The sequence below is a fragment of the Cyrtonyx montezumae genome, unplaced genomic scaffold (assembly GCF_038088225.1).
Source record: "Cyrtonyx montezumae isolate F1298 unplaced genomic scaffold, pur_monq_1.0 scaffold_3, whole genome shotgun sequence".
NCBI lineage: Eukaryota > Metazoa > Chordata > Aves > Galliformes > Odontophoridae > Cyrtonyx > Cyrtonyx montezumae.
The window spans coordinates 84,337,060-84,358,349 of NW_027072034.1; the positions used below are offsets into that span (position 1 = coordinate 84,337,060).

A 21,290-nucleotide genomic window follows, 5' to 3' on the forward strand; every position below is an offset into this window, starting at 1 on the left:
CTTGTGCTTCCTAGATGTGGGAAAAGGAGCGGAGCAAACAACATGTGTTCTGAAGTTGGAAAAGGCTTCTCCCTTTGTGTCCTACAGCAACGAGATACATGGATTAATATTAAATGCATCAGTAGCATATGGGTCTAAAATTATTTCATGCTATTTAGAACAAGTCCTTTGAGCTAAGGCTGTTGTAAACTCTAATTAGTCTATGCTAATCTTCATAATAAGCAGCTATTTCTAATGCAGATCTAACTGATGAGGTCTGACAGCATTTTCCACACTTATTTCTACTCTGTCAGGAAGCTGGTACGGTGCTAGTATCAGAACGTTTTCCTAGGTTGTGAAAATGCTGTGTTTTCAGTGTCCTGCGGGGAGTTTGTATCTGTTGCTGTTCTCAGGTTACCAGCTTAAGCCTGTTCAATTGTATTTATTTATACAGAAAACCGGGAGAACTCCTTCAGCCGTTCCCGAAGCTCCAGCGTGTCGAGTATTGATAGGGACTCCAAGGAGGCAATCACAGCCTTGTACTTCATGGAGTCCTTTGCCCGAAAGAATGACTCTGCTGTCTCTCCATGTCTCTGGGTTGGAACGGGCCTTGGTATGGTCTTAATCCTCTCTCTTAACCTGCCTGCCAGTGATGACTTACGGCAGTCAGAGCCAGTCTTGGTGTCACCGAGTGGTAAGAGTGCAGCCTTATTTGTGTTTATTATCCGTCTTGGTTCAATGGGGGAGAAACTGCGTGATTTTATATGGCTTTTTTTTTTTGCCAGAAAATTATCAAGAAATGTATTAAGTAGTTGCCAGTCCCTACATTAAGGGCACACAGGTAAAAAGAGGTGTGTGCGAGAAACCCACAGCTCCACAAACTGAGGCACTTCAATTGAAGTTTGCCCTGCATCTTGGGCAAGGTCGCATTTATTTCTTGTGAAGACAGGGAAATTAGCAGAGATCCTTCATACTGGGAAATTGCAGTCCTGTGTGCTGCTCTGATGCTGTCCTATCTGGGATGCTGTGAACAGTTGGGCTGCCTTTCCTGTCAGAAGGCTGCAGAGAAGCAGAAGGGAGCTCAGGAAAGGAAACACAAATGTTGGCAGGTTGATGTACCAGGAGAGATCTTTGGCTGAATGAGTGACAGATGGCAGAACAGTGAGGATAGAGGGCTGAGAGAGGTCAGGGCTAAGAGGCAGGATGTGCTTATTGTGTTGTGAGTAAAATAATGTCAGAAAACAGGGTGATGCAGGAGTAGTGGTAAGCCCCCCCCACCCTGATTTGTTTAAAAAAAAAAACAAGACTGGATGGACACCAGACTAAAGGCAGCAACTGTCTGGGGAACAAATAATCCCACTGGTAGAGATGAATTAAAAACAAATATATATATATATAAGGAAAAAAGGCAGCCTATCTTTATGGTATTCAGTAGCATGTACTGTATAGATTATTTGACATGGGCTGCCTGAGACCTTTCAGTGATGACAGCCAATGTGTTCATCTTCCTGTGTGGTCAGGAAGAGCTGAGCAAGGGAGACTTGTCACCCTGACTAGGTAAATGTTTTTTCTGTATTTACAAAAGCAAAACCTGAGTGTCACCTGTGCCATGTGTCCACTGTGCTGACAACCAGTTAAATAGTGATGCCAGTGCCAGTGAGAGAAGATTGTATTTTGCAGGCACAGTTCTGACACTGAAAGGAGCCGTGCTGACCTTCGCGTGCTTGGACTGCACAGGGACATTGATACATCCACCATATGAAGTATGGAGGGACCCACACAGTGCTGATGATGGTGAAAAAACAAGGAAAAGGAAACTTGTCATGCATTCCCCTTCCTCCTCCCAGGATATGGGTGATCATCAATTTGCAGTCATTTGTTCAGAAAAACAAGCCAAAGTCTTCTCATTGCCTTCCCAAACATGTCTTTATGTCCACAACATCACCGAAACGTCCTTTTTATTGCAAGCAGATGTGGTCACCCTCTGTAACAGCGTCTGTCTGGCGTGCTTTTGTGCCAATGGGCACATCATGACACTGAGGTACTTATCTAACTAATCTCATGGCAAAACAAACAAAGAGGTGGCACAGTGCCATCACATTCCGCTTGCATTTGCTGCGGTGTGCTTACACGGTTGATGCTCTGCGTTAGCTCCCTGATAGATGCATTTAGTGCACGTTTTATATACAAGGAATTGCTCCTCTGGGAGCGTGGCCTTGCCTGCAGCTGCACCTGATCCTTGGTCATGCCGTTTGAATTTGGGAAAGTGCCATCCTGCTGTACAGCCAATCAGTTGAAGCAGGAGAAGCTGGAGGGCAGCAGAGGGGTTGCTGGAGCCTCTCCTCACAGCATGCAAGCAGGACTCTGCCACGTGCCCAGCAATAACTAGAGACAGGCCTTACCCTCACACTGCCTGGCCACATGGCACAAGCCGTGCTGTGTCATGGGCACGTCCTGCATCCAAACAGTGGCAGGAGCTGAGCACTGGAGGCAAGGCAGCTGAAACTCCTCCCTGCAGGGAAGCAAAGTAGAAAGGAGGGCACTGTGTGAATGGCAGATTTTTTCAGCTTAGAGCTGCTCTTTAACTCCTCCAGTTATGAAAAACATAAAGTTACACATCAGTTTAAAATGCAGCCGCAGAGCAGATGTACCGCAAGGCGATTTGTGACTGACCCAAGTATCTGCTTCTTTTCAGCCTGCCCAGCCTTCGCCCCCTGCTGGACATCAACTATCTGCCTGTGACGGATATGAGGATAGCTCGGACCTTTTGTTTCAGTAACGAAGGGCAGGCTTTGTACCTCAGCTCTCCCACGGAGATCCAGCGCCTCACGTACAGCCAGGAGATGTGTGACAACCTTCAGGTAGGTGTTGCATCTGCACTTCTCGCTGTCTGTGTGTGGGAGGGCTGGAGGCCTGAGCAGCGAGCTGTGCAAGTGTGAACTGCCACGTTTGCTGCTAGATTTCTCAACACAGTGTTTTACCAGGCTGTGATTTCTAGTCAACAGTAAGCAATTCTGCCATTGCCGGAGATGATGGTTTGTTGTTCAATGGAAAGCCTGTGTGTTGGTGGAAGAAAAAAATAGAGTGTTTTAGTTAATTTCTAGCACTGTAAGTGACCTCAAGGACATGTTCCTTTACATTTGTCTTTCTATCAAAGCAGAGCAGAGAGGTCAGCTGCTCTGTTGCTGTTTGGTCTTTTCTTGCCGCTGTCACCATGCTTATGTGCCCTGATGACTGTCCTGTGTCTGCAGCCTGCCCTCACCTAATTACAGTCTTTTCTGACCCTTTTATGTGCCCAAATGGGACTCTTCACAGCCTGCCTCTCAAAGTCTCCCCCCATATGAGAGACCAACTGTTAAAAATGACTGATGGGAAATAAGGGGAAGTTACACATTCAGAGCAGCCTTAGCAGTGGGTACCAGCATGTGTCCAACACACAGAAACTGCCTCTGAGAGTATGCATTCCTTCCTGTAATCTATTTTTTCAAATTTTAACCCTAAAAATGTCTTAATACCTACAGCTTCCAGTAGATGGGTAGGAACGTGAGACAAACAGGTGCTGATAGTATCAAAAAATATACTTTGTTTTAATTTATTTTTAATTATTTACCATCATTTTCACTCCACTAATCAGTACTCCCCTTCTCCCCCACGTGGAAATCATCTCCCACCGTACATTAAAATGCAGCAGCTACAGAAATGGTCTAATTGGAATAATTTATTTTGAGCAAAGCTCTTTACAATGTTAGGTTTGTTTTTTTTATATAATGAAAATGCAAATTAAAATGTCATTTACTTGAAGAGGGGGAATTGTGAGAGGTTACAGGGAGAAACACAAGTAATAAAATAAAAAATAAGGGGGTGAACAAGTTCTTAGTTATATAATTAGCATCGAGCCAGGATATAAATACAAAAGAAATAGTCCTGCCAGCACTTATTGTGCCCTAGGGAATAACGTGTACTGAGCTGCTTGAATCACTTCACAGCAGCATCTGTCTCAGGTCTGAAGGAGCCCTGGGAGGTGTGAGTGTTGCATGCAGACTCTTGCACACTGGAAAATAGATCATTTTGCAGGAATCCAATTTTAAAATTATCAAAAGGTTTGCTCAGTGCATCTTGGAAGGTGGATTCGTAAGCAAGAGGCTGTTGTAAGCTAGATTGTTATTAACCTTAACAGCATCATGCAACAACAAAATGGAAACTGCCCTTGCTTCTTCATACTGCTGAACTATGGCTGCTTCTACCCTGGCTTTTATCCATAGGAGGGCATAAAAGGCTTGCACAGTCATTATCCCAGTACAAAAAGCAGATGACCAGGTATCACCTGCTACCTAGGAGAACAAGCCAGGCTGCATGAGAGAGGCCACTTCAGCTCAAAAGGCTTCAGTAATTTTTCTCCTCGGATCAGGTGATGGTGCAGGGGAGCAGTAAATGTGAATCACAGCTTTGTCATTGGCACTCAGCTTCCCAGGAGCCGAGCACTTTGAGCAGCACAACAGCTGGATCTGCCTGTTGAGGCTCGGATGAGCAAACACAGAGCTGAGCAACAGGGCAGCAACTGTTCTTATTTTACAGCCCCGCTGGTTTTAAACACAAATGGGACTGTATGCTTTCAATATCGGTTTGATTCTGGAGATCCAACTTTTAGCCGTACTGCTGCAAATAAAGCTGAGCTTGAGATGTGTTTGGCCCTCATTCAGTTCAGCTGCTCTGAAATTTCTGTTTCCACAGCAGTGCTGTCAGACACTGCCGGATGGCACCACCAAAATGCACTGATTTGGAGAGGGGTGGGTCATGGAAAGCAGTGGGTTTTTGCTTAAAATAAAAACAACTCTGAACTGCTCACAGTGACCAAGCTCAGGTATGTTATAAAGGGAAAACAGAGTGACTGTCCTGATAGCCTGGATAATCACTACAGCAATAATTCATGACAAATTGTTTATTCAGTTATAGTGTCACCACTGCTGTTTCTAAGCAAAATGTAATCCTACCATTGATAACATTTCCATGATGTATATTGCTTAAAATGTTTTCTCTATGAACACAAGGCTGGGCAGCAAAAAAAAAAAAGTCCTTTTAAAAGCATTAGCAAATCGAGTTAGCCCTACTATTCACTTGTCATAAAACACAACAGTTAAGTACTGATTTTGTTCTTTGTGCAGCACTCTAAAGTGACTTGACAAAATCCAATGCATGTGGCTCTTTAAGCTCATGCAGATGGAACAGCCCCTCCCAGACTGCTTCCATCTCAGTAATTTTTCATATGATTTTTGTCTGACTATGCTAGGACATGCTTGGGGATTTGTTTACTCCCGTGGAAACACCAGAAGCCCAAAACAGAGGCTTTCTTAAAGGGCTTTTTGGAGGAAGTGGACAAGCTTTTGACAGAGAAGAGCTTTGTAAGTGATTTTTCTCTTTCTTCCATAAATTAATACATGTGATTCCCTGCCCTTGTCATCTAGAATACAAGCAAGGTTTGTTTTAATGACAAAAACAAAAAGAATAAAGAGGGCAGCATGAAGAGAGGGCAGACTTCTCAGTTGCCCTGTCTGTGATCCCTTCATGGCAGCAGCTTCCTTTGACCAATAGGAGGGCTGGCAGTATGGCTGCAGATGTGAAAGCGCAGAGAGCAAAGTCTTCCACGTGTGCCATCTGCAGTAAGGTGTCTTTGCTGCAAGGCTGCAGCTCGAGGACCAGAAGAATCAACAGCACCACAACCTCTCACTCCCCTGTGTTCATATTTCTCCTTTGCAGTTGGGGAGGCCACAGCAGGAAAAGCCTCTCGCAGTCTCGCCCAGCACATCCCTGGATCAGGTGGCATTGAAGGCGTGAGAGGAGCTGCAGGAGGTGTCATTGGGGACTTGACTCGTGCTCGCATCGCTCTTGACGAGCGAGGGCAGAAACTGGGAGAGCTGGATGAAAGGACCGCGAGCATGATGGCCAGTGCAGAGGCATTTTCCAAACATGCACATGAGGTAAGAGCCCTGGCACCATACACTCAGAGCTAAATATCACCATCCCTGCAGCTCAGCCTTTGCTTCCCCTCAGGAAAGTCAAGTGCTGTTCTCCCCATTCACACAGTCGTGTTGTTGGAGGTGCACTCACATTAACTTGCATGCCATTTTTCCTTCCCCTGTTCCCACAGCATGGAAAATCCCCAGAGAAACTTCCATTGCAAACCTCTTGCATATTTTCATGAAGTGAACGTGCATCGTTATCTCTGAATTTCACGTCTCATCTCACACCTTTGTCACTAATCCATTCTGTTTTACTCAGTCTAGCAGATGTATGCAGTAGGGCAGAATGCAGGTAGGTGGCTTTGTACATAGGAACATTTCCAGATCTTACTAGGAAGAAGAGGAGGAAACCTCTGGTACTGCACTGTGATACAGTTGCTACGAACAGGGCTGGCTGGAATACACAGCTCCTGTGCTTACAGTCAGAAACAGAAAGCTCTTCCAGCCCTAAGCTGGGAATCAATTAATGTGATTTCTTTTTAGTTTTTAAGATAAAACAAGATTAAAGAATACTTCCTCAAAAAGTTTGTTTTTCAGTTAACTGTACAGCTGTGCATCTCTGGGCAAGACCTTTATATTCTTATTAGTTTTTGTATGTGTGAGGCAAAGATACTCAGAAGGAACTGCTCTTGCCTGAAATGCAAAAAGAGTTTATTCAGGGCAAGTCTACCATGCTCCATATGTGAGCTTCTGCAAAAACTGAAGTGGTAAAGTAGTTAAAGTTCCTCAGGAGGAATCTTTTAATGAACAGGAGTAACAGGCAAGTAATGACTTTTTAAAAGGCATTTAGCAATTATGAAATTAAATATAAAACAACATTTCAGTGCATTCAAGACCTAGTGACACTGTTGGAAAGAAGAAATGGCACTGATGTACTTCACTACTTCTGAAGTTTGTGACGCCCTTTTTTCCTCCATTTCTGTAGATAATGCTGAAATACAAGGACAAAAAATGGTACCAGTTTTAAACTTCTAAAGAATCTTCTTGTGGCTTTGCTCAGAACACTGTTGAGGGAAGGAACATTCATTCCCAAATCTACCAGGCATTGGCCAGAAACAGTTTTTTTTTCTCCTAGAAGATGTTTTCCTCTTACTATATTGGATTCATCACAGTGGGAGTCATTTTCCAGAACGTGAGATGGAAACTGGAGTCATGTGGGCCTTACTGTGGCACCTGGCTTATGCAGCAGCCAGTCTTTCCCAAAAGGAACTGAACCACCACTGTGGCATGCAGCTTTTCAGAAGCTGTCAGTATGAACTGTGGGGAGTGTGTCTGGTTAAAAATATTCTGTACAAACTCAAATGTTAATGCACTTAGAAAACTTTGCATGGTTAATTGACATCTTAAAAAAAAAAAAAAAAGAAAGCATGTTGTGACTGAAGAAAAATGGGATTCATTTATATTGAGCAAAAAAAAAATACTTAAATGGCAAAAATCTTTATTTTTTGAAAATAAGACTACAAAAGCCAGTACATTTCAAGCATGTTTGCTACTGTTCTCAACATAAAAATAAGTTGAGCTGCATTTTCTTACCTGCTACTCATTTCCTTGAAAAACATTGCTTGAAATCAGTGCTGTTTAACTCCTACCAGTAGAATAAATAATTTCAAAAGTCTATGCCCAAAATGTACAGATTTTTCAAGTAGCTAGACAGGCACAATCTGGAATGTCATTAAAACATGAGAGCAGATGATTTATTTGGAATTCAGAGTACATGACATGTCGCCCTTATCTGTACTTTTAAAAATGTGCCCTGGATTTATCTCGGCTGTCCTTGAAGGCGTCTGTGGCATTTTTCATCCCTGTGGTTTCTCTGTCACTTGGTTGCCTTACTTCTCTGTTGCAGGAACAGAAAACAAACTTAAGAGAATCACTTCTTGAAGTTAGAGAAGGCAAAATAGGAAACCACGGGGAGAGTCCCATCAATTTCCACTCAAGAAAGCTGCTCAACAGCTTGCAGAACATTGATTTTTTTCTTAAGTGGTTGGCTGAAATTATGCTCAGGTAACCACACGGTGACCCCATAAAGCTAGTGGGGAGAGCTCACAGCAGCAAGACCTAAAGATGGGTCAGGGAAGAGCATGAAAACTGATTGTTAACATATGGCACTGAATTGGCATGTATAGAAAAATGACACCACAGGTGTGTGACAATTGATTATCTGCTCACACTGCTAAAAGTAATTTGCTTCTGCTTCAGTGTGGCTTGTTTGGTTTCTAAAGTGGACCCTGCAGAATGCTGTCCAGCCTGCAGAGACAGAAGAGAACAGTAAGTAGAACCCATCAGCACCTATTTGTACGGATGGATGCTGAGTTTATAGGTGCAGTACAGTGCCACACAGGTGACCTGTTTAGTTAGTTAAAAATTATTCAAGATTGCCTTGGAACCAAGGCACTGAAGACTTGTTTTCATGTAGCTGCACGGAGCTCCAAATCAGAAAAGGAAAGAGAGGAAAAGGTAGAAAAGCAGCAGGTGGAAAATTTTTAAATAATTTCCTAAATGGGAGAAAAGGAGGCATTCCTTCAGAGAGCCTTGACTGACACTGATGCAAACAGACAGCATCGCAGTCAGAACTAGATCTTAACGTCACTGGATTGCTATCATACTCATGTTCAGATTATCTCTCTCGAAGATGCTTTTACTCTGTCTTTTGCTTTCTTAAAATAAAATGGAAAATGGTACAGGCTAGAAATCTAGCTTCACTATCAGCCCAGCTACACAAGTTAAAGTGATGGAACAGAGCTGAGGTGTTAAGTTTTAAATTCATACAGGAGCACGAGAGCTGTTTGCTTTATAGCACTTTTACATTTCTCTGGGGCCAAAATCAAAAGGAGAACCCTGACTGGTCTGGCTCCTCTGGGAGGGAGACAGGGCACGTTCTTCTCTGTCACAGGAAAAAGTGAACTGTAATTGTGAGAACAGTAGAAACTTGGTTGAATAAGGGTCAGAGCCCCAGGTAATGCCTGTGGTTCTGCTGAGAGTTAAGGAACTAAAACTGTGTGACCCAAGAGGATGTCTGGGTGTTAGGTGTTTCGGAAAGAGCTGGGCTGGGGTGCTCCTTCCAGCGGCTCTTATCGCAGAGCTGGCTGCTTCCCTGGGAGAAGTATCACTGTAACTGGGCATTTACAGTGAGAAACAACGACAGTGCTATCATTCTTTCTTCTGGTGCAGTGCACACTCGCTCTGCTTGAGCACTAGGCTGTACCCCAAACCCATTACTTTGTCTCTGGGCAGCAAAATCTTTTTGAGTGGATCAGTCAGACCCCCACCTTCCAACCAACCTCATAGGCCTAATTCTTTCTCCCTTCTCTGCTCTTTTTTACAGAGAAGTTGAGAAGTCTGCATTGGTGATGTCAGGATACCAACCAGGGATGGTTCTGTACCCATCCCTACACTTACTTATGACCTAAGGTGGTGCAAATGAAAAGGCCTTTACCAGTTTTCCACTATTCTTTTAATAGTGAAATTTATTCATTATGTATTTATTGGTGCAATTAGCCTTTAAGAAATGGGCCCAGGTGGATGCTGACACATCACGGCACACTGATGTGACATGGCAGTGCATAGCGCTGCATGAGCTTTCTGTACACATGTGTGCTCGCAGAGCAGAGCTCCCCTTGGCCTCAAAGGCAGCAGTCCCTCCAGGCAGGAGCAGGAACCTGCTTGCCTGTTGGAGGGCCCAGTGTAAAAATGTAATGATGACCTTTAACAGCTAATTGCCACAGCATGCCCAGAGGGAAAAGTGTCCAGCAAGTCATGTGTGCAGTGTCAGACTTAGTGGGGCAGCCACCAGTCTCTGTCTTAACAGCAGGGAAAACCCACCCGTAGACTTACATCTGCCGTAACAGAGAGTTAGAATCTAGCATCCTTCAAACTTCGATTTTTAATAAGAAACTTTCAAGCAGCTTTTCTCCAGTCCTCCCCATTGGGTCACAGCTCTATCCTGCTTTCCACTCATACATATTTTCAGTATTTCCAGACAGTTACAAGTCCCTACTTCTGTTATGTTCACCACTCGTGACTATAATTATCAATTTTCTTGTAGGCTGTAGAGATCTGAAAAGTTGTATATGTTTGTATATAGAATATTCTATATATAAAATATATATATGTAATGTATATGTTGTATAAGTTTGGTAGTGCACACTGTTAAATGCTTTCTATTGAGATTTATCATGTATGTGAAAAAAACTTCACTTAAAAATGCCAATGAGGGAGGAAGAGCTCTTGCCTGGTTATTTATTGTGAAACGAGGGGGAGTGGGGGATTTCCAAAAGGCCAGAACTGGGCACTGCTGAACAACATGTGCTGTGACTGCAGTGAAGACACAGTGCTCAGAGCCATGGGCACAGCAGGGTGCTGTAATGAAGGACACCGTCCCTGTGCACTGAAATCACATGCTTTTTCACCTTTCCACTAAGAGCACCACCTACACCTCGATGTATTTCCAACAGCATAATCCTCAGTTACAATAGATCAGAACACCTGGAAATGTTTGTTCCATGTAAAATGCTTTTGTTCAGCTGAATGCCCTTCTCAGTTCCATCCTTCCTTCCAGGAGTGCCTCTCACAGCCACGTCCCCACCCCCGATGCACTCAGCAGCAGTCTTCATACATCTGGGTTCAACTGATTGTCTTCACTTGTGTTCAGAGCTGCACACAGACTGAATGTGCAGAGAAAATACATGAAATCAGATTATTTGTATGCTTCCTGAGTAGGCAAGCCTCTAGTGAAGTACAAGCTGTTCTGTTAAGAAACCAAATCCATTCAATGGAGTGTTAACCTTCAAATGCTGAGTGAAGATGAGATGAAGGAAAAAGTGACAACTGGACTTTGTTTTGTGTAATTCCCCCCCCTCCCCGCAGTACTCCAATGCACTATTTATATCCATTAAACACCCCCTGTATTGCCACTATAGCTTCCTATGTGAACATTTAACAGAAATTGTTTGCTGCATGTACTGTATAAAATTATTGCATGTAGAAGTTCTCCAAACCAGTTTCCAAAGCCCTTTTACAGAAGCCATTTTACACCAGAATCTATTATATTACAAAATACTTTAAAAATCGAAGAAAACAGTGCAGCTGAGATCAAAGCTGTGTTACACCTCAGGGCTCCTCCATTTATGAACGGGGTATCTCCAATTTATGAACTGGATATATTGTAAAGGAAGCAACCCTCCCCTCCCCACAAGTTCATTTAGTTACACCCATTGGTATCCTGGCACTCATGCATCATTTTCCTTACCCTGAAAGTGAATTCAAGCACAGAGCATTTCAGTATGGAATGCTTTTTTTGCCTTGTCATTGGCTCAGTACAAACACACTCTCTCTCATTAAGAAGCCACATGTGTCCATTTGGAGTCAGCACTTCATCTTGGTATGATAGGCACATAAAATCCCTGTTTCCACTCATGTGCTTTGTTCCATGATTAAATCAACAGCTCCAACACTGTACTTTTTTAAAATAGCAACCAGCACTCAGATTTGATGTCATTTTGGTGGACAGTCTTTGTGGGTTTAACAATCACCTCTTCCTTCACAGGAGGGCAGACTGGGGTGAGCCACACACACTGTGCTAACCCAGTTCTGTCCCCATGGGTATCCCAGGGCAGCTCCACAACAGGAACCCTACAGCAGCTTTAAATGAAGCTGTTTTGAGTTTCCAATTTAGGAGAAAAAATTAAAAAGAGGGAAAGAAAATAAAGGAAAGAATTGCTAACTGGTTGGTGTAGATCTCTCTTCTTCTTCCCCTAATATATTCTTTGCAGGGGTTCAAAGAAAACAAGGGGCTTGCACAGAACATTTGGATGGAGTTTACACTGCTCACTTAGGAACACACAGAATCCTGCAGCAGTTGTTGCTGAGATCAGGACAGCCACATCCCTTCCTCATACAGCTCAGGCAGAGGCACAGCCTGAACCCAGGCAACACTCTTGTGCTTTACAAGTTGCTCATGAGCATTAACACCCATCCCTGGAAATATTAGCCTCACTGATGGACTTCTCAGCCAAGTGCCCTTCGTGTTGCTTCCACCACGGGGCAAGAACAGTCCCCATTCAGGCTGACCTCTCAGCAGTGCAGAAGCATGCTTGTTTAAGGCCACTTAGCCAGAAATGTGATTCATTTGCTTTGCCAGGAGAGAATCAAAAATAACAGCCAAAGCTACCACGCTTCCGTTCCAGTTCACCTTCCACATTCCAGCCACAGATTTAGAGGGAAAAAAAACAGCAGAAAAAAACCCTCTACAACTCCCAATAAAATGAGAATAGAATGGGAGAAAAGCAAATGGATGGAGCCAGACCAAAGCACTATGCTGGCTTTTGTCATCCATCTGTCTTCCTCTGCTACTCTGTACAGGAAAGTACAGAGCACCATTAGTAGGCAGCACTGCCAGGAGAGCTTGGTCAAAGCAAGCAGAGCTAAACAAGGTTGCTGTATGCACATGAGGAAAGTCCCTGAGGAGCCGTATCAGCTACTAATGGGAGCTGTTCCTGATGATATTGATTCTGGGAAGTTCTGTCACACACTGAAAAGGGGTTCAGTGGCAGGATGAAACACAAGCCATTTTGATAGGAAAGTGGATGTGAACCAAGTAGAACAAGACTGCTCAATAAGTCATGGGAATGGGCTGCCCATGTGAGAATCTGGTGCACAAGGGGGTCACACTGAGTGAAGACAATGCAGCCCGGGTGATTGCAGTTGTTTGTTGGCACTGGACCCTATCCCTTTTGGCAGCCCAGCACCCAGGAAGACAAAGAGGGACCTGCACTCACTCAAAGTACACGCTCCTGAGCCAGAGAAAACCCATTTCCAACTGGGCCTCAGCCCACTGCGGAGTGCAGGGGGAGACACAGGCAAAAATATGTAAATAATGCATATAGCCAACCTCTTCCTGGCTCACCTACCAACTTCAGAAGTTAATTTTCAGCACTGTTCTCAGCAGTGCCTCAACTTACCTAAGTCCTGTTTTGCTTCCCGTGCTCAAGGGAATCGACGAGACTCATTGATAGCTGAAGACTAATCAGAATGAAGGGATGTAAATAGCAGCAATCAGGCAGCAGCTCAGAACCAGTTCTGCTATCATGACTCAAACACAGCAGCTGCCTCACAGAGCGGTGGCCACTTTTATCTCCCCATTTGCTCCAAATTACTGCTTAATTATAATGAAGTCATCAAGTCTGTTTATCAAAACGAGTTCAGTTCAGTGTCAGTCATTCCATTGATTAGCATCCCCATCCAGGGGGCTTGCTGAGAACCACCTTTTGAACCCCCACAGGCAGCCTGCAGGAGGGGAATGCTGCCATGTGCCAGAGAGCAGCTCAAATTACAGAGGCTGCAGCCAGGCCTGAAATCCAGCACAGGTGCGTCACCACACGAAGCTCAGGAACAGGAACTCATCAGGCCGTGTGAATCAGTAATGAATCCAACCCAGCCTCGATAGAGGCAGAGAACACAAATGGTCTGACACCAGGGGGCCGTGGTTCAGCTCTGGTAATAACAAAGCTTTAATAGGCCCAGAATAGAAAGGAAGCGACTGCCGATCAAATGAATGCCATGGATAAAGAGCTCAGCTATCAGGTGACAGACGTGGTGGAAAACTACCATGCAGAGAGGGCAGAAAGGAAACAGAAAAATCTCAATGTAAAGTGAAGAAAAACATAAATCAGAACAGGCAGGCGGGTCAGCTCAGTGCTGGGAAGGGCAGTGGGGCACTGCTGCTTAGTGCCTGCCTCCACTGCATGACACACAGGTCTGTTACAGTAGGGGCAACAGAGCACTGGCACAGGCTGCCCAGAGAGGTTGTGGAGTCTCCTTCATGGAAATATTCAAGACCCACCTGGAAGCCTACCCATGTGACCTATTGTAGGGTACATGCTTCAGCAGGGGGGGAAGGAGTTGACATCCTGAGATCCCTTCCAACCCCTGCAATTCTGTGATTGTAATGCTATAATGGGGTGGAAAGTGCCACAATAAAAGCAGGGTGGCAAAGACTTTGGCTACAGCAAACGAGAATGAGCCCAAACGTAGCAGCCACAGAAATAAAAGAGTTGCTTACCCTTAGATACCCTTACCTCCCCTACCAACCCTTAAATGAGGTCTGGGAAGGGCTGGATCCTGCCTCCATCCCTTCCAGTCACTCAGGTATTCATGCACCTGAGCTCCCCTGGGTTGGCCCTGCCTTACTACCAGGTGTAAGTGACAGGTGAATCACTGCTTCAGGCCATAACTTAGCATTTCTGCTACAGTGATTGAAGCCCAGGATGTGGCCTGTGCATGAGCCACATTAACACCTTTTGAAACTCACCGTTCTCATGGAACCTTCGTGCCCAGCACTCCTGATGTCAAGATAACAGCTGCACCAAAACCACTGTATCTCAAGTTCAAAGCTCCACCATACTCTCAGGCTGCTCAAAGCCAACTGCACAGCATCTTCAGTCTGCTTATAAAGGAAACTTCAAAAGGATGCTTCTGACAAAGGATCCAGCAAAGTTCAGAAATGGAAGGATAGTAATTAGGGGCTGGAACATTTCTCAGAGGAGGCAAGTGCAGAAAGACGAGGTTGTTTGCACCAAGAAGGTGCTGCAGATGGGAAGACGTGGTAAGGCAATTAGAGACAAAGAAGATGGCAGGAGGCATTTTTCCTTCCTTTCTTCTAACAGCCACTGAATGAAAATCATGAATTCAAGGTGAGGCATTTATAAAGTTAACAAAAATAGTTGAACTTGTACAGTCCACGCAACAATCTGGAAGGGAAATGAAACCATGTGATGTGAGGCTTAGCCAAAGCAGAAGGTGTTAACAAGCTGTGCCACCACACATGGGCAGGTCAGTTCTCTGGCAGCTCCTTCCTCATTTGGTCTGAGGAGTACGTGTGCCAGCAAACCTTCCTACCTGACCAGAGTCAGAGACATGGAAGCAGAGCACAGGGTGAGACCCAAGCAGCTCTCAGCAGGCCACCAAGATGAGGCTTCCCCACAAGACCAGTCTCTGCACCAAGAGATCACACCCAGCACTCAGGAAAACTCAAGTAACACAACCATCCTCAAACACCAGCAAGGTGCTCACCTAAGCTGTCCAAGCTGAGATGTTTTTCTTATTTTTCTTCATTATTTAAAATGAAAGCTTTTGTGGAGATCTTGTTAGGTACAAGAGTTCACAAGTTGTCCTCCAGCTGTCCTCACTGTGAGCACTGCACGGCTGCTCCATGAGAAATGCAGCCAGCTGAAAGCCACCTCCTGCACTTCAACATTATCAGCAGAAAGCATTGCAGAACACTCCTAGCAGATGGCTGCAAAATTCAACATACAAACACACTGATATTCTATTTTTTTTTTTGTCCTAACACAGTTACACTTAAAAACTTCTAAATAATCTTTGTTTTAATTAAATAATTCTGTTCATTTCATATGTAATAAATTCATTAGGCTTTGGACTTTGTTTTAAAGTACAAGCAAAATTCATTTAAATACTGTGCTTTTAGCAATTAATAATTTCCACAGTTCCACAAACACGTCTCAGCACCATCTGACCTTTGGAAGGCTCAGCATGGTGAATTCATAGCAGCTTCCATGACCCAGGTTAAGAAGACAGTTCACAGTGATGACCACAGAAACACAAGCAGGAGGCTTGCCACTGCCTGCCAGTGTGCTGGGCCTTGCCCTGAGCAGCTCACGGTGTCTTCCAAAAACAAGAAAGCCATGTATCCCTTCTACAGCTCCAGGTCCTGCAGGTCTCCCCAGCTAGGTCCGATTTTCACTTTAACATTCAGTTTTACTGAGAGTTTCACTGCATTTTCCATCTCATGCTTGACAATCTGAGCTACCTGCAAGAAAACACACAGTGAGTGTTGCGGCACTGCATGGGAACCCAGCAGCTCAGTGCTCTTTCTCTGTTGGTAACTGCAGTGGTCAGGAATCTGAAGCTCTTCCACGTGTTTGTTGGCACTGACTTGCCACTGATGGAAATGGAAAGAAACATTTTAATCCCGAAAAGGATTTATGAACTGGGAAGTTGTTTAAAACAAATAACATTTTATGCATTACAGAGTTGGGATTGGTTTCACACTGTTAAAAATTACTTAAAAAAAAAAAAAGCATAAGTAAATTCTCATTGAAAACTTCATAGTCCTGCACTATCCTCTTCCATTCAGCTGCATAACTGAGCATTTCATGGAGTCTAAAAACAGCACTGTACAGAAAGCAACACACAAAAAATAAACCAGAGGCAAAGAGCCTGAAGAGCTGCATTCCTCCTCCTTTCGGAGTGAGAGGCAAACTATGAAACAAACAGTACAGACAGCTGGGAAATACAGGTTGTAGAGAAACCACACAGATTTGCCATCAGTTTGGTTGTGGCAACTCCATTTTGCTGTCCTCCAAAGATATTTCTAAGAAAATCTTCATCTAGGTACACTATTAGGGGCCCAGAAGATATTTCTGCTCTGGACTTTCTGGATTGTATGAGGCCAGGTATTTTCCCCACATTAAATAGCTGTCTTGGACCAAAGGCCCACATGGAGCCCAGCCTATCCTGTTTGCTTCTATGAGTGAATTTTTTCATCCACACTCATCCCATAAACCACAGAAGAAGCAGCTCTGAAATAACTGAGACTCATCTCAGCCAGAGGCTGCTGTGTCTGTGGGAGCTGTCCAAAATTTCCAGCCCTTCAGAGTTTTTCATCCCTCACAGGTGTCCACAGGAGAAATTACCCTATAAGATTTTCATAGAAATTTTGCTACGGAAGGGACAGGGGATGCTGAGATCATAGCACATATGCTTACAACAGCATCAAGAAGCAGAGGGAAATTTGTCTTCCAAAATCTACACCCTTACCATATTTCATAATGTTCTTGATAACCTAGAAAAAGCCTTTGAAACAGGACATAATTCAGTACAGACAAGTACAGAGAATGAGGAAGTAGAACAGAAAACTAGGGTAGAAATAATCTCCTGTTCAAAAATAGGATGAAAAATAATCATCCAGGCGGGAGATAAAAGGGGTTATCGGAGATTAAAAGCTGAATAGAGCCTAAGTAAGACACACTGTTGTGAGAAAGAAAGCAAATACAATTCTGGGATATGGAAAAAGAAAATGTTGCTTGTGTGAATACACATGGATCAATTTTCCACTCTATTGAAATCCATGGCAGGCTTGATTAAGAGCTGGGAGCAGTATTTTCAGAAGAAACATGAACCCTACAGAGGGAGCTGAGAACAGCAACATGCCAAGCACGCCTGCCCAGCAAGGTACACAGGATAGCACTGCTGCCCTTACAGTAAGTGCCATCATTCTACAGAAGACAGTTGCAGAGATGCAAGAACCTGCAGGCTGGGGGCTTGGGGAAGCTGATGGAAAGAGACAGGTCATGCACCAGCCCTAATCTGGTGCACTCTGGGCTCTTAATTTCCTGTACATTAAACAAGCGTCACCACTTCCAGTGTTCTCAATGGCCAGCTAAAACACACTGGGAAGAATACTTGCCAGCTTATACACATAAAAACGATGATGGTGGTATCGAGTAGGCAGTTAAAAAACATCTAGAAAGCACCTAGCCTTTGATTCCCAATCTAGCCCACAATTTAATATTCCTTCCTGTCTCCTTCTTGCTGAGATCAGCTCAACAGGTTGGAGGTTGAGCCACTTTCTCCCATTTTGGTAATATTCTGACCATCTTGCTGTTGTGATGAGCTCTGAAAGCTCCCTCCTTCCACTCTGACATTCTCCACAGACTATAAAAGCCTTGATATCTCATACTTTTCATATGTTTTGCACAAGGAATCACAGAATTGCAGGGGTTGGAAGGGACCTCTAGAGATCATTGAGTCCAACCCCCCTGCCAAAGCAGCTTCCTAGCCCAGGTTGCACAGGTAGGAGTCCAGGTGGGTCTTGAAGGTTTCCAAAGAAGGAGACTCCACAACCTCCTGGGCAGCCTCAGTGCTCCGTCACTCTTACAGGTATTACCCCAATTTGGTCTTCTAAGAGAAGCAGGCTAGCTCAGATAGAATGCAAATGAAAACCAAAGGATCAGTTGCATTGTTTTTCTCCCAAATTATTTGAAAGGATACTCTGTGGACTACAACATAGACTCCTAGATACATGGGAGGATATTTTTAGTTTTTCTTAGTGCATTTTTGCAGCTGAAAATAAGCTGGAGCCAGCATGAAGCACGTGACCACACTGACTTGTCTGAATACAAATTACTATTGCAGCCAAGAGACATATGACTTGCAGTGCAGTAAAATGTTGATGCCAGCAAGACGAAAAAATCACCAATACAGCAACCAAGTTATGCTCACTTTTTACTAAAAAATGCTTAATGGGCATGGAGGTGATGAGCTGATGGTTGGAGTAGATAATCTTAGTGGCCTTCTCCAACCGTAATGGTTATATGATTCTATGAGTCTAGGAAAAGGACTTATTAATTCAGGCCCTACTTCGAGTGAGGGCTTGAGTGGGGTGGATTTCAAGAGATCCTTCCCAACCTATATATTTTCACCAGAAGAAAATTCTAATGGTGCATCTGAATAGAGAGCAGGCAGTATTATCACAAAGAAGGCCCTTTCTGGCCCTCTGAGCAATTAAATGAAGGGATAGGAAGAAGTACATTGTTGCTTCAGTAGAAGGAAATCCTTGAAAAACTTGCAAGCTCAACCTGGAACACAATTGGAAAGTCTGAGAAATATGTATTGGGTACACACACTGTTCTATTGGATTGCCCTGAGAATCAATTCTCTAATTTCCTTCAGAAACGTGAAACTAGTAATAATTGCCCTTGAACTAAAGGCTGTTACTGAAAAAAATATTAAACAGTAAGTAATATAAATAAATAATATGAAAATCTTGGCCACATTTCTGCTGGAGATACCGTGTCAACTTGAATTCAGTGTCTAAAGATGTGAAAGCCTATATTCCAGAAGGATTTTAGTTCTCTACAAAATGAAAATTAGGAGCCTTTTTATGTCTGTGACAGCCTGCCAGGATTGAAGAAGCAGTTGTCTGATCGGAGCTGGTAAAACGAACGGAATCTGGGATTGAATAGAAAATATTAAACACTTAAAGAAAATTGATAAATATTGCTCAGACCAGCCACTACTGCTGTCTCTGCCTGCCACTGGGATGCTGTCTTCTGTCATCTGGAATGCATATGAGCAGAACAAAATGGGAAGACACTCCAAAGATGCAGGAGCATACCCTGGGAGCCTCCCTGGATTTGTGCTCAGGACTTGGACTAACACTTCTGCCAGCACGCAGCTGAGAGGCTCACTGCTGAGAGCTGTCAGACACCAGGAAGTACAGGCAAAGAGCATACACAGACATGCATGCACATGAAAAGTGCTTTAAGTCCATGCAGCACATTTCTTGTATCTACTATGCTGCTAACCCTAACAATCTTACCAGAAAGATAGGTATGCGGAGAATGAGGAAACTACCAAATGCAGAGAAACTACCAAATCTCCTTTCCCTACATAAGATACAGACTGCAGCCATATGAACACATGTACTGAATTAGGCAGCAGAAGACAAAGAAAATAAGGAGAGAGGCAAAAATACATCCAAACTCAGGAAGCTTCCAAATGAGAAATACTTCCCCCTGCAGCTATCAATAGTACTAAGCTATTTCACTCATGCCTTGAGGAGAAGCTAGACGAACTGCTCCAACAGGCACTGGAAAAGAAACTGTGAACCTCCGTCACAGGGATGGTTCAAGTCTGAAAGTAAAGGATATATATGTCATTTTTTAACCAATTTCTTTCACAGGCTCTTTAGCACACAACAAGGGAAGATCCCTCTTAATTAACTCTTGTTTAAGCATCGTAATGCTGTTAGATAGCTAAAAAAAACCGACTGCATAGCTGTACCTGGATCACATCATCTTCTGCAACTTCATAGAGGAGCTCATCATGGAGCTGAAGGATAAAGAAACCTCCACTGATGGGATGCAGCATCTCTCTGTTTCTCTTCCTTAACAGCCTTCCTACATGGGTGAAGAGCACAGTTTGTTAGATACCACCAAACAAAGGCATGGTTTTGTAACCAAAAAATCTTCACACATTCCTAATGCTAAAAAAACCCCACAAAAAACAAACGAAAAATCTCATGTCAATGGATAAAATCAGAACATTTTTCTATCCTGTCAATATTTGTACAACTACTGAGGGAAAAAATGTAAAATGAAAAGCATTTTAAATACAGATATTTCAGCCTTAATTTGTAAAGATGTGAATCAGAACAGAAACAAGAGGCAGTTGTGACTACCAGCTGTTTTAAAAGTAAATTTTGAACAAAACCAGATCAAATTTAATCAGAAATTGGTTTATAATGTCCTCTCTGGCAACAAATTGGGATCCTGGTTTTTCCCTAAAAATCATTTTATGCCTAGTTAAAAACCACAGTAATGTCCTCCTAAAAGCAGTTATCTGAAACTGTAGCTATTACTTCTGATTTAAAATGATAATAAAAATTAATAAACTGTTTTTGAATTAGGTGGAAAGCAGCTGACCAAAAAAAATAGTATCCTCCTCATGGACCATATGGGCTTTTTATGGGCTTGAGTGCACCCTCAGCAAGTTTGCCAATGCCTCAAAGCTGAGTGGTGAAATTGACACGTTAGAAGGAAGGGATGCCATCCAGAAGGATCCCAACAAACTTGAAAGGTGGGCCCATGTGAACCTAATGAGGTTCAACATAGCAAAGTGCAAGGTTTCACACTTGAGTTGGAGTAATCCCAGATACGTATTCAGACTGGGAGAAGAATTTCTTGAGAGCAGCCCTGCAGAGAAGGACCTGGGAGTCCTGGTGGATGAAAAACTCAACATGAGCCACCAGTGTGCTCTTGCAGCTTGGAAGGCCAATGGTATCCTGGGCTCCATCAAAAGAGGGGTGGTCAGCAGGGACAGGGAGGTGATTGTCCCTCTCTACTCTGTCCTTGTGAAGCCCCATCTGGAGTACTGTGTCCAGGTCCGGAGCCCCCAATGCAAGAAGGATGTGGAGCTGTTGGAGAGGGTCCAGAAAAAGCCATGAAGATGATCAAAGGGCTGGAGCACCTCCTCTACCGAGACCGGCTAAGGGAAATGAGCTTGCTCAGCATGGAGAAGTGTGCGAGGAGACCTCTCTGCAGTATGTAAGAGGGTATTATAAAAAAGGAGGGGAATCAACTTTTTACTCAGGTAGACAGAAATAGAACAAAGGAGAATGGTTTTAAGCTCAAGGAATGAAGGTTCAGATTGGATGTCAAGGGGAAGTTCTTCACAGAGAGAGTGGTAAGGTGCTGGAACAGGCTGCTCAGAGAG

At 43.7% G+C, this 21,290-nt stretch overlaps 2 protein-coding genes across 4 annotated transcripts in view; one reads left to right on the top strand and one right to left on the bottom strand.

Annotated features, from left to right (window-relative positions):
* Positions 1 to 7,361, top strand: part of STXBP5L (syntaxin binding protein 5L) — a 185,290-nt gene extending 177,929 nt beyond the window's left edge. For all 3 annotated transcript variants that reach the window (XM_065742112.1, XM_065742113.1, XM_065742114.1), the window contains 6 exons: positions 434 to 673; positions 1,660 to 2,020; positions 2,675 to 2,840; positions 5,267 to 5,378; positions 5,734 to 5,954; positions 6,922 to 7,361. In XM_065742112.1, the coding sequence (XP_065598184.1) occupies positions 434 to 673; positions 1,660 to 2,020; positions 2,675 to 2,840; positions 5,267 to 5,378; positions 5,734 to 5,954; positions 6,922 to 6,963 (1,142 nt within the window). In that variant the 3' untranslated portion in view covers positions 6,964 to 7,361. The remainder of the gene's footprint in view (positions 1 to 433; positions 674 to 1,659; positions 2,021 to 2,674; positions 2,841 to 5,266; positions 5,379 to 5,733; positions 5,955 to 6,921) is intronic.
* A 7,986-nt stretch (positions 7,362 to 15,347) lies between these two features.
* POLQ (DNA polymerase theta) overlaps positions 15,348 to 21,290 on the bottom strand; it is a 54,358-nt gene continuing 48,415 nt past the window's right edge. The window contains exons 29-30 of the mRNA XM_065742130.1: positions 19,860 to 19,975; positions 15,348 to 15,822 (exon numbers count right to left, since the gene is read on the bottom strand). Coding sequence (XP_065598202.1) covers positions 15,709 to 15,822; positions 19,860 to 19,975 — 230 coding nt within the window. The 3' untranslated portion in view covers positions 15,348 to 15,708. The remainder of the gene's footprint in view (positions 15,823 to 19,859; positions 19,976 to 21,290) is intronic.